Source organism: Myotis brandtii, unplaced genomic scaffold (assembly GCF_000412655.1).
Source record: "Myotis brandtii unplaced genomic scaffold, ASM41265v1 scaffold329, whole genome shotgun sequence".
NCBI lineage: Eukaryota > Metazoa > Chordata > Mammalia > Chiroptera > Vespertilionidae > Myotis > Myotis brandtii.
Window position 1 is genome coordinate 583,738 of NW_005362676.1, and position 12,118 is coordinate 595,855.

A 12,118-nucleotide genomic window follows, 5' to 3' on the forward strand; every position below is an offset into this window, starting at 1 on the left:
GTCCGCAGGCAGAGGCCCCTCTGTCCCCTCGGCTGGAATCAGCACCCGGCCGGTGCTGCGGGCAGGCCCCGGGAGGGGAGGACAGAGTCCGAATCTGAGCAACAAGATCCCAGGCGGACGCTGGCAGGGGGAGTGCACAGCCCGGGCCAGGCCCGGGTGGAGCCCACAGGCTCACAGTCAAAGCCTGGTGCTTGGCACTTCGGCCCGGAGGCTGTGCTGGGGCCTGGCTGGCCGACCTGGTGGCTCTCATCACCCCAGACTTCCCACCCCCCGTCCCGGCAGAGCAGAGCAGAGCAGAGCAGTGGGCCTGCAGGTGCCACAGCCGGGGCCTCAGACTGTCCACCTCCCTTCGGGACCGAACATCAGACCCCGTGTCACTGTGGCCCGGGTAGGGCTCCCAGGGCGGCCTTGGACCCAGGGCCCCCGAGGCCCGAGGCGTTCAGACCACAGCCAGCATGTGGGGCCACAGGTGGGCGGGCAGTGCACCCCAAATCTGTATACTTTTGTTAACCAGTGTCACCCTAATATAATCAATAAAAAGGAAAAAAAAAATTTAAAAAAAAAAAAAAGGATAAACATCTTATCTCCAATCCGACAGGTGAGGTTACCTTGTGCGCAGAAGCCGGCAGAGGCGTCCGGGTCCCGGGAGCTGGTCTGGGCCCCCTGCTGGTCTGTGCTCGGGACCTACAGCCAGAAACAGGCAGCGAGGGGCCGGTCAGGAGGGCGACTCAGAACCCACCGTCTCGTAGGAAATGCTGGGAGACGGGCACTAACGTTCCCCCCGAAAGTCCGGGGGCGTGAGGTGGAGGACGCCCCGGCCAAACTCAAGGCCGTTTCTCTGTGACTTTTGATGTTTCTGTCTCTTTCTCCTTCTCCCTTCCTCTCTGAGATCAATACAAAAATATTCTTAAAAATACATAAAGGCGCCCTGGCCAGTGCAGCTCAGTGGATAGAGCATCAGCCTGTGGACTGAAGGGTCCAGGGTTCTATTCCCATCAGGGCACACGCCCGGGTTGCGGACTCAATCCCCAGTGTGGAGTGTGCAGAAGGCAGCCGATCAATGCTTCTCTCTCATCATTGATGTTTCCATCTCCCTCTCCCTCTCCCTTCCTCTCTCTGAAATATATACACACACACACACACACACACACACACAGGCCGTGGAAGTGGGGGAGAAAAATGTATTTGTTAGGCTCAGACACACCTGAGGGGCCGGGGGAAGAGGCACAAATACTGGGTGGGTCCCAGGTTCTGCCCTCTGGCCTGCTGCCTGCTCCCCACCACGGCTGGTGACACCCGCATCCCACCGGCTCGTGAAAGGCTCAGACAGAGACCCGTGTGGGCAGCAGACCCGCGTGCAGGGAGCCGTTTCCCGGGCCGGTCTCACCTGGCTGGGCGGGGCCGGGCCCACCACGGCCTCGTAGGGCGGGGGCAGCTCCGTGGGGTAGAGCAGGCCGGGGCTGTTGATGGCCGCGTCGTACAAGGTGCCGAATGGAGCGGGAGCCAAGTCCAGGCGGAGGCCCCTGAGGAGGCAAACATCGCCTGTCACCCCCGGGGAGGAGCCCCAAAGGCTGACATAGCGCTTGTCAGCTCCCCTGGTCGGATACTCATCGTGTTTGTGAAGTAAAAGCCTAATTCGCTCCGCAGTTTTAGCTTTTGTTTTCTGGAAAGATAACACCATTTTCAATAAAGTCAATGGCTCTGTCCATTAAAATTAAAATTAAAGCCGGGCCAGCGTGGCTCAGTGGTTGAGCGTTGACCTATGAACCAGGAGGTCACGGTTCAGATTCCCCGTCAGGGCACGTGTCTGGGTTGCAGGCTCGATCCCCAGTAGGGGGCGTGCGGGAGGCAGCCGATCCATGATTCTCTACATCATTGATGTTCCTATCTCTCCCTCTCTTTTCCTCTCTCTCTGAAAAAGTATTTTAAAAATTAAAATGAAAATGCTCCCCAGCTGACTCCATCTTTAATCTCTTTAATCAGCAATCACATGTTCTATCAAGGGCTCCCATCGGCAGCGGCTCTGGGTTTCCTGGGTTTGGTTCTGTGTCCTGGAGAGACACCCAGAGAAACTTCTCGCTCTGAGTCACTTCCCTCCGCTGCTCACGCTCTGTTCTCTGACCAACCGGCTCTCGTGGCCTGCGCTCCCCCCGCCTCCTCCACAGCTTCTCTATTGAAGATGGCACGGCCTCTGCCACGTGCATCTGCCCGATCCTTCCCCATCTCCCCTGGCGTCAACCCGTCCCCGAGGCACCGCGGACACACGCACCTGTGGGCCTCGGCGGGGGGCGTGCAGCTGTACTCGGGAGGGTAGTAGGGGGGCGGCGGCAGAGGGGGGACGAACTCCTCGAAGTCCAGCGTCTGGTGGAGGACGGTGCCGTGCGGGGTCAGGCAGGCGGGGCTGGCGGAATGCGCCCTGTGTGGAAGGAACTGGAAGCAGAGGTGCACCGTGACTGGGACGCCTCGTGTGGCCCGTGTCCAGCCGACCTAACTGCACATGAGCTTCAGTTTGGGACTTAGGTCATTTCAACTGTTGGGCCTTGCCGGCTAAACACACATTCGACTATATTTATTTTTAGATTTTAAAATTGATTTTTAGAGCGAGGAAGGGAGGGAGAAGGCGAGCCACATCTATTGGTTGCCTCCCACACACCCACCACCCTCTGGTGTGTGGCCGATGCTCTGACCACTGGACCACACCAGCAGGACTGTAACCAGCTTTTCACTCATCAGATGCCCACCAGTCCTGGTCTGTCTGATAGAGACGCAGCGCCTGCCACCCAGACGCACTTCTGTTGACCCCAGGCCTCATGAAGGTCCCTGTGGGTCCCAGGAGAGCTGGGCACAGTGGCGCTGGGCCAGGCCTGGTGACCTGGGCGGTGAAGATGCTGGTGACCCTGCTGGTGCTGGTGCCAGGAGTGGCGTGTGTCTCCCCCTGACCCCTCACTAGCACGGAGACCAGGCCACGGGCCCTGGTTACACAGCCCTTCCTGAAGGGCCCTGCTTTACAAAGCATCTGGCCAGAGCCCGGCCGGCGTGGCCCAGTGGCTGAGCATCCACCTCGGAACCAGGAGAATGTCCACTCTCCCAGTCCGTCGGTCCCCACCGGCCGGAGGAGGGGCTGGGGCCACTCACCAGGTGCAGGATGTCGGTGGAGACCATCTGCATGCAGCACATGGCGGTGGCCAGGGCGCACACGATGGTAGAGAGCACGTTGAGGGCGCACACGCTGAAGAGCAGGTCCTGCGAGGAGAGACGTGGAGAAGGTCAGCTCCCCGGGCAGGCCCTGCGCACGCCTTCAACCCCAGGACCAGCCTGCCAACCGCCTCCACCTCACGGACGCTTTCTCCTGTGATGTTTTATTTTCATAATCAACACTGGCCTTGCCCGGCTGGTGTGGCTCAGTGCTGAGCGTCAATCTATGAACCAAGAAGTTGCTGGTTCGATTCCCAGTCAGGGCACAGGCCCGGGTTAGGGGCTGGATCCCCAGTGTGGGGCGTGCAGGAGGCAGCCGATCCATGGTTCTCTCTCATCATTGATGTTTCTCTCTCTCCCTCTCCCTTCTTCTCTGAAATCAATAAAAATATATTTATTTTTTTAAAAAGGGAAAGTCAGCAGCCACCTGTTCCCTGACGGCGGGCAGCAAACACATTAGGAAGCAGGAGTCCGAAATTCGTCAAGACTTTCCCTCCACTCCCACCCTTCACATCCGCCCGAGGCAGGAAAGGGAAAGGGACAAAGGGGCCCGAGAAGAAGGTGGCACCTTCCAGTGGAATCTGTGACCCTTGGAAATAAGTCCCGAGAGAGTCCCTCTTGCAGCTCCCTGACCTCGGGGCGACGCGCACGGAGAGGCACGCACGGAGGGAACTGCCCGAACCCCATGTGCACGGACGGGACGCAGGGCAGGCTCCCTGGGGCGTCACCTTGAGGGTCAGCCGCACGGCGTTGCAGTCCTCGCGCAGCGGGTTCAGCTTCAGCGTCTCCCCGAGGTTGCTGCAGCCGGCCGCCCGGTGCTGCGTCTCACAGCAGATGCACACCTCCACGCTGTCAAACTTAATCTAGAGGGACAGGCACAGCCGCCATGAGCACCGGCCGGCCTGGCGGGCGCACAGCACACGCACACGCATACACACGCACACACACGTGTCAACGCCTCGGTTCAAAGCATCCCGGTTTAGTCTCAGTCATGAAGCCCAAAACGATTATTTTGTTTTGTTGGCAAAAGCCATGGAGAACCCCAGGAGGAGTTGCTTCAAATGGATGTTTTTCTCTCTTCCGCTCCCTTTCTCTCTGAAATCACAAATACTTATTTTAAAGTGGCCTGCACCCACGCAAAGACGTTTTAACAACCGGGAAGGAATGCTTGCACGTGGTCCTGCCTGGGCCTGGGGAGAACTGGTCAATGTCACGGCAGCACAGCCCCCTCGGGGAGGAGGGAGGGAGCCTGGGCTTGGCTGCGAGGCAGTTTGTCTCGTCAATAACCCTCCAGTGACCCTGGGACAGACACGGACTTACGTGCATCCTCAGCGTTTCCCTGAATGGGTGACTGGTTCTAAGAGTCCCCAGAGGCTCCTGGTGAGCTCTCAGTCCCCGACATCCTGCCTGCGGGCTGACGGGCTTACTGCCGAGTGGCCCTGGGGGTCGGGTCGCCGGAGGCAGCAGAGCTCTGCAGATGGGGTCGCTGTGATGTCTCCGGACTGTGGAGCACTGAGCGGCTGGTCTGCCCCTCAGGTACAGCCTGTCCGTGTCCAGGAGTGGGGAGGCTGATACCACAGAAAGAGGGGGTGCCCCTGCGGGCCGCCTGCGAACCTCAGGGGCAATGAACCGGCCGAGACACATAGAAACCAAAGCATGAGGGACAGAATCGGACCCACTCACTTACGGGGCGACCATCGCTCACGGGGTGACCTGGGACAAGCCACAGAACCGCCCTGAGCTGCGGGGTCCTGGGGTCGGGGTGCACAGATGAGGTTAAGGGGGTCAACATTCAAAGTGCAAATGTGGTTAGTTGTTGGTGTTATTTTTTTAAATATTTTCATTGATTTTTAGAGAGAGAGGAAGGGAGACAGAGAAACATCAATGTGAGAGACTCGAACATGAATTGGCTGCCCCCTGTGCAGCCAAATGACGGCAGCCACTCTGACAGGGGATCCAACCTGCAACCCGGGCATGTGCCCTGGCCAGGAACCAAACCAGCAGCCTTCTGGTGCCTGAGATAAAGCCCAGCACACGAAGCCACACCAGCCAGGGCGGGGTTTTTTGTTTTTTTAATATATATCTTTTTCTTGATCTCAGAGAGGAAGGGAGAGGGAGAGACAGAAACATCAATGATGAGAGGGAATCACTGATCGGCTGCCCCCACCACACACACACTGAGGATCGAGCTTGCTACCCGGGCACATGCCCCCACCAGGAATCAAACCATGACCTCCAGGTTCATAGGTCAACGCTCAACCACTGAGCCATGTGGCCAGGCCAAAAACATATATTTTTTTAAAAGCTACACCTTTTGGCAATCACGGGAGCTGGGAAGGAGACAAGACAATGACAGACGCGCCCCAAGGGGGCTGCGGACTTTCAGCCACGTTTTTCTGCATCTGTCAAGCCCGACTTTTCCGAACCTGCAGCCTTAGGCGCGTCCTCTCGTAATTTCTGACTCATCAGGACGAAGCTCAATCAGGGTTGCCCTGGCTACTGTGGGCTCTTCTGAGCGCCATGGCTACATAATTGGCGTTGGCTTGGTTACCGGACGCGTTCATTTTGAGAATGGAGCGCTGGCACTGCATGCAGCACAGCCTCAGGGAAACCCCACAGCCCTCGGAAAGGAGGAGGCCCCCTCCACACCGCCTTCCTCGTGAAAACCAACAACTGCGTGAGCCCAGGTGGCCTCCGCAGGGAGACAGCACACAACTGTCCTGGACACCGACCGTGGGACACCACCCACCGTGGACAGGGACAGGCTGGTGGACACAACTCGGATGAAGCTCCATGGATTACACTGAAGGAACAAAGCCGATTCCAAAGGGTTACGTACTGTGTGATCTTCCATTTACAGAATACTTTGGACATGACAACATTTAAAATACATTTTAAAATACAGCATTGTATTTCCACATAAGGATACATACAGTAGATGAAAATAACCTCAAGATCATGAAAATAGGAAATTCTTTCTTTTAAAAATGAAAAGGGATCCCACTGTATGGGAGAACAAATTTGCCAATGATAAGAGGTTAATTTCCAGAATATATAAAGGACTCATACAACTTAACAAGAGGAAGACAAACAATCCAATTTAAAAAATGGGCAAAGCCCTAACTAGACACTTCTCCAAAGCAAACACGCAGACGGCCAAGAGACACACGAAAAAATGCTTGAAGTCGCTGATCATCAGAGAGATGCAAACTGAAACGACAAGGAGGGATCGCCTCACACCTGTCAGGGTGGCTGCCGTCAACAAATCAACACACGGCAAGTGCTGGCGAGGACGTGGAGGAAAGGGAGCCCTCGCACTGCTGGTGGGAACGCAGCCTGGGGCAGCCGCTGTGGAAAACAGTGGTGTGCAGTTTCAAAAAGTTAAATATGGAACTGCCATTTGACCCAGTGACCCCACTTCTAGGAATATATCCTAAAAAATCAGAAACACTAACATGAGAGAATATATGCACCATATGTTCATAGCAGCGCAGTTACAATGACCAAAATCTGGAAAGAGCCTGGTGCCCTCAGTAGACACGTGGATACAAACGCTGTGGACGCCCTGGCCGGTATTGCTCAGTGGGTAGAGCGTCAGCCTGCAGGCTCGATCCCCAGTGGAGAGCGTGCAGGAGGCAGCCAATCAATGATTCTCTCTCATCAGTGATATATATCTCTCTCCCCCTCTCCCTCTCCCTCTCCCTTCCTCTCTGACATAAATAAAAATGTATTTAAAAAAGAAACCAATGCGAATGCACCCATACCCAGCCGCCAAGGTTATATCAGAAGTTCAACCACACACTTACTCAGTGTGACTGGACATACTTCCATTTCTGCCCCAGCCACATGCATGGATCACTGTCCCTGGAACTAAACCACGATATGGAGTCATCACTCTATGCAACCAACAACTTACTGATCCCTCCCACGTGCGTAGCACACGGCCTACCATTTCCTAAATCTAAAAGCTAATTCTCTTTTTTAATTGAAAAATGGGAACAAAGTGGTTTTGATGCACTCACCATATGGGTATATATATATAGTCACTTAAAATCGATTTACCAAATTGATTTTTAAAAATTCAGGAGAGAAAAATCAATGCAACAAATGCTAAAATATGATCGTTACTAAAGAGATTCATTCTGCAACAGCACTCGCTGCGATCCGTAGGAATATTCTATTAGTAACGGATTTACAAAGCGGTGCACGCGTTCGTCCGGGAGAATTTTGAGAAACGTACCAACTGAAATTCAATTCCTTAGACAACCATGAACTATCAGAAGGAACGCGAGGAGGGGACACGGTTGCTTTTAAGGTGACGCCCGTGCAGCCACGCCTCGCGGGCAGGCGCCGGTTCAGTGCTCACCAGCTGGCAGGCTCCCAGGGCGCTGACGAGCTGAGCGTTCTGGCAGGAGAGGATGGAGCCGGCCAGGTTCAGCATCACGCACACGGCGGAGAGCAGCATGAAAAAGGTGACCTGCAAGAGACCAGCGCGAAGCCCATTACTCACCACAGAGGCTCGGAGCAAAGGTGACTTGGCTGCAAAAATGCTTTCAGTCGCTCCCATCATTACACGCCTGGCATGTTTCAAAGGAAACGTCTTGTTTCTCAGAATTGCAAACGCAGCTTCCCTTACATCACGTAGAAAAGGTACGCTCTGAAAAGCCACTGTCCGGACCGTGACTTTATTGGAAATATATGCTCCAGTATTTAAGAGCCCTGACCGGTGTGGCTCAGTGGACAGAGCGTCGGCCTGCGGACTGAAGGGTCCCAGGTTCGATTCCGGTCTGGGGCATGTGCCTTGGTTGCGGGCACATTCCCAGTAGGAGGTGTGCAGGAGGCAGCTGATCAATGTCTCTCTCTCATCGATGTTTCTAACTCTCTATCCCTCTCCCTTCCTCTCTGTAAAAAATCAATAAAATATACTTTAAAAAAATAAAGTATTTGAGGCTAAACTTGAAAATACTAAACAATAGTCTCAAAATAGTTTTCTAGAGCCTTAAAAATAACAACTGATCACTAAAGAAAATCAAATGAAAGAAGTTTATTTCTTAGTAGACCTTTCTTTTATTTATTGTTATTTTTTAAATCCTCACCGGAATATTCCTAGGGATCCCAATGAGTGCTGTTTCAGAATGAATCTCTTCAGTAATGATTATATTTATTACATTTTATAATTTGCTGCATTGATTTTTCTCTTCTGACTTTTTAAAAATCAATTTGGCAAGTCGATTTTAAGTGATTATATATATATGGTGAGTGCATCAAAACAACTTTGTTCTCATTTTTCAATTAAAAAAGAGAATTCGCTTTTAGATCTAGGAAATGGTAGGCCGTGTGCTACGCACATGGGAGGGGATCCATACACTGTGAACAGAGTGACGATTCCATATCGGGACGTCCCCCAGGTACAGTGACATGCACATCTGGCTGGGACGGACGCAGGGGAGAGGACGGGGAAAAGGAGCTCTAACATGTCGGTAGTGTAGCCATACACAAGCTCTCACACACGTGCCCAAGGAAGCACTGTGTGTACTGCCTGCAAGTAGCTAAAAGCTGGAAATAGCCTAACCATTAGGGAATGGATAAACTTATTCCCCCCATGGAAGAACAAATAAAATGGACGAATCAGATCTAATTGGCAAAATCTCAAAACCAATGTCGTGTAAAACAGCGAGTAGCACAAGGCTACAGTCTACGACCAAGCTTTAAGGTGGAAAAGCTCACAGAACACTTGCGCATAACGCTCGTGTCCGTGCACATTAACGCACTGAACCCTGCAACAGCATGAGACCCGCACACGCCGACACCTCTGGGAAGGGCGAGAAGAAAAGATCTGGTCTGCACTGCCTTCTGTTCTAAAATCGAAATCACCTAGTAATTCGCTGCTGGTAAATGGTTAGCATCTCTATGAGAAAAGTGTGTGTGTGTGGGGGGGGGGGGGACGACATGTGCCTCAGATAGAACTGGTAACGGCCCTGGGTCAGGATCATTTTCGCCGACAGGATGAACTGCAGGATGAGAACACACGGGAGGGGAAGGCACGGGCCAGTCAGCAGGATGCTTCGCCGGCAATAAAATGCAAACCAGGAGGAATGTCTGAGGGCCAAGTGTATTCCACTGATGAAATAAATGCAAATTCCATTCAACGGAAGGAAAACCCAGGAGCCTAGCCCATTCCTCCATGCCCACCACAGGCCCACCAGACTCCTGTAGCTATTTCCAGGTGAGTGTTGATCCAGTTCACTTTTTAAACTATTTACCTCATTTCATGATTAATTTGCAGTTTCTTCCCCCAAAACAATTCTTATTCACCCCCGGAAAGCTACTGGCTGAGCCTCTGTAAGCAGCATTTTGCAGAAGCTGTGGCGGGAGAGTGGAGACCACGAGCTTTTCTTCAGGTTCATTTAATCCATAAAAGAAACTATGGCCCTGGCCAGTGTGGCTCAGTGGATAGAGCGTCAGCCTGTGGACTGAAGGGTCCCGGGTTCGATGCCAGTGAAGGGCATGTACTTCGGTTGCAGGCTCGATCCCTGGCCCTGGTCGGGACGTGTGTGAACCAATCCATGTCTCTCACATCGATGTTTCTCTGTTTCTCACCCTTTCACTCTCTCTAAAAATCAATGGAAAAATATCCTCAGGTGAGGATTAGGGGGGAAAAAACCCTATAATTATAGTTACTATTTTCCCCTTTTTGCAGATAAATTGAGACTCAGAGAGTTTAAAACCTACCCCAAATCACCATGCTGACATAACATGAGCCATAATTCAAAGTCAGTTTGGCAGCCTCAAAACCTATACCCTTTTCACTACCCTACAATGATCTCATAGCCAGGGGAGATCTTAACATCTAATTTTCCTGCTTTTACTATTTTATATGGGCTATACTCACCGTATACCATGAATTATACTTTTTTCATAAAACCATAGTCAGACTAGAATATTGCCATAACTTTTGAACCAGTGACTCAAATTCTAGGAATGATTTCGAGCAAGATAACGAAAGGAAACCTTAGAAATAATGTTTTAGCTGCTCCAGACCACAGGAAATAAAAAACGTGTTTTTTAAAAATGTAAGGAACAAAGTACTAACTAAAACCCCAGGCATGGTGCCAAGAACTGTACATACGCTTCCACACCTAACGGTCACATTACCACACACTCCCGGAGTCAGCAGCCCAGTTGACAGGTGAGGAGAGGTCTGTAAGCAACTTAGGGACCTGCCGACATGCATGTGGTCAGGTGGAGCCTGAATCTGAAGCCAGGGTGTCTGCTTCCCAAGTTGGTGCAGTTAATCACTAAAGGGCTTATTAACACTTCTGTGACCTGTCACAGTAAGAGAAATGTATTTCACATCGTGATGCAATCTGCACACACACCTGGAAGTAAAGCAACTTCTACAAAACACGACGTACTGTAACATGCAGCAAAAACTGTCTGTTTAAAAAATGTTGGCTCTGAGTCGCGAAATTTCTCAGGACTCACAACTTAAAAAATGCACAATGCTTAACTGCTTCAAAGATATAGTATTTATTATAATGAGGGTAGGAAAAAAGCTAAATGGTTAGCCACAGAGCTAAATAATAATCATGAATGTAAAAAAGTTATGTCGAGGAAATATAATTTTCTTATACATAGAAAACATAAAATAGCTGTGCTGAGGCAAAAAAAGAGGATATACGCAATTATATTTTTATTTTTAATTTATAAAGGCTTTTATTTTTCCTTACAAACTGGGGCAGTTAGGAGGCCATATAACAGCCACTTACACTGACTTGGCACCAAAGCAAATTACTGATGTGTTCTTTGTTCCAAATCACAGTACAAAGTTTTCCAATTAGTTTTATAAAGCTAGCCAAGTTTTTATATACACACACACACACAAAATACAGATACTAAAACAAAACAAATCCTCTACTCATATTTTTATAAATGGAAACTTGGAACCAAATACTTTACAATAGTAAAAGAACAAAAGTTTGCAAACACATCCTAAAGCTATACACAGTTCAGCTTTACAGAAATATGCCCCCTGCCCCACTGACACCCCTCTCAGGCCTGCGCCTTCGACCCTCGCCCCCAGGAGTCCCCCGGAACCTATGGCTTCAAGAGGAGGGGGCTGGGGCGCTGGTCTGAGGTCGGGCGCTGGTCTGAGATGGGGCGCTGCTCGGAGGTCGGGTGCTGGTCTGAGATCGGGCACTGGTCTGAGAAGGGGCGCTGGTCTGAGATCGGGCGCTGGCCTGGGATGGGGCGCTGGCCTGAGGTCGGGCCCGGTCCTCCTCCTCCGCCAGGGCCTCGCAGTACTGGGCCGGCCAGTCCTTGGGGTCCTGGTTATGGACTTTGGCCACAAACTTCAGCACTTTCATCTTGCTCGTTTCCAGGTGGGTTCGCGGGCCCCACTGCAACTCATAGTCCACGGGGTCCGTGTGCGGGATCCGCCGGTACTCCAGGTACCGCTGCCGCACGAAGTCCTCGGTGAGGAGCTTCTTGGGGTCGCCGAAGATCAGGTGCTTCTTGGTGGGATAGACCCCCAGGCGGCGCAGGAAGTCCCAGACCTCCGTCTCCTTGACGGCGTTGCCCTTCATGAAGATGAGCCCCAGGACGATCATGAGCAGGCCGGTGGTGGGCGTGCCCTGGTCGCCCCGCAGCTCGGCGTCCTCCTCCACGGGCTCCAGGCTGTTGATGAGGATGTAGGTGTTGCTCTTGGGCTCCAGCTCCACCAGCCGGTACCCGAACACGTACTGCAGGCGCTCGGCGGCGCGGTGCAGGAGGTCGGGGAACATGTCCCTGTAGTCGCCCAGGACGTGCTTCACGATGTCGGCCCGCTTGATGGGGATCTTCCTCTGGTCCTTAATCAGCAGGAACTGCACCAGCTCGGCCACCTTCAGCTCCAGCTGCTTCTGGGACCGGGGCCCCACGGCCA

At 52.4% G+C, this 12,118-nt stretch overlaps 2 protein-coding genes across 2 annotated transcripts in view; both read right to left on the reverse strand.

The window, feature by feature from the left end:
• FAM189A1 (family with sequence similarity 189, member A1) overlaps window positions 1-12,118 on the reverse strand; it is a 30,336-nt gene that overhangs the window by 2,500 nt on the left and 15,718 nt on the right. Inside the window, exons 3-8 of the mRNA XM_005871100.1 lie at window positions 7,562-7,672; window positions 3,924-4,058; window positions 3,136-3,243; window positions 2,270-2,430; window positions 1,388-1,523; window positions 609-684 (exon numbers count right to left, since the gene is read on the reverse strand). Of these exons, the coding sequence (XP_005871162.1) occupies window positions 609-684; window positions 1,388-1,523; window positions 2,270-2,430; window positions 3,136-3,243; window positions 3,924-4,058; window positions 7,562-7,672 (727 nt within the window). The remainder of the gene's footprint in view (window positions 1-608; window positions 685-1,387; window positions 1,524-2,269; window positions 2,431-3,135; window positions 3,244-3,923; window positions 4,059-7,561; window positions 7,673-12,118) is intronic.
• Window positions 10,874-12,116, reverse strand: NDNL2 (necdin-like 2, SMC5-SMC6 complex component; the record flags this gene model as incomplete). Its single annotated transcript, XM_005871091.2, has 1 exon — window positions 10,874-12,116. A coding segment is annotated over one exon (816 nt), but the record flags the coding sequence as incomplete, so codon positions are not given.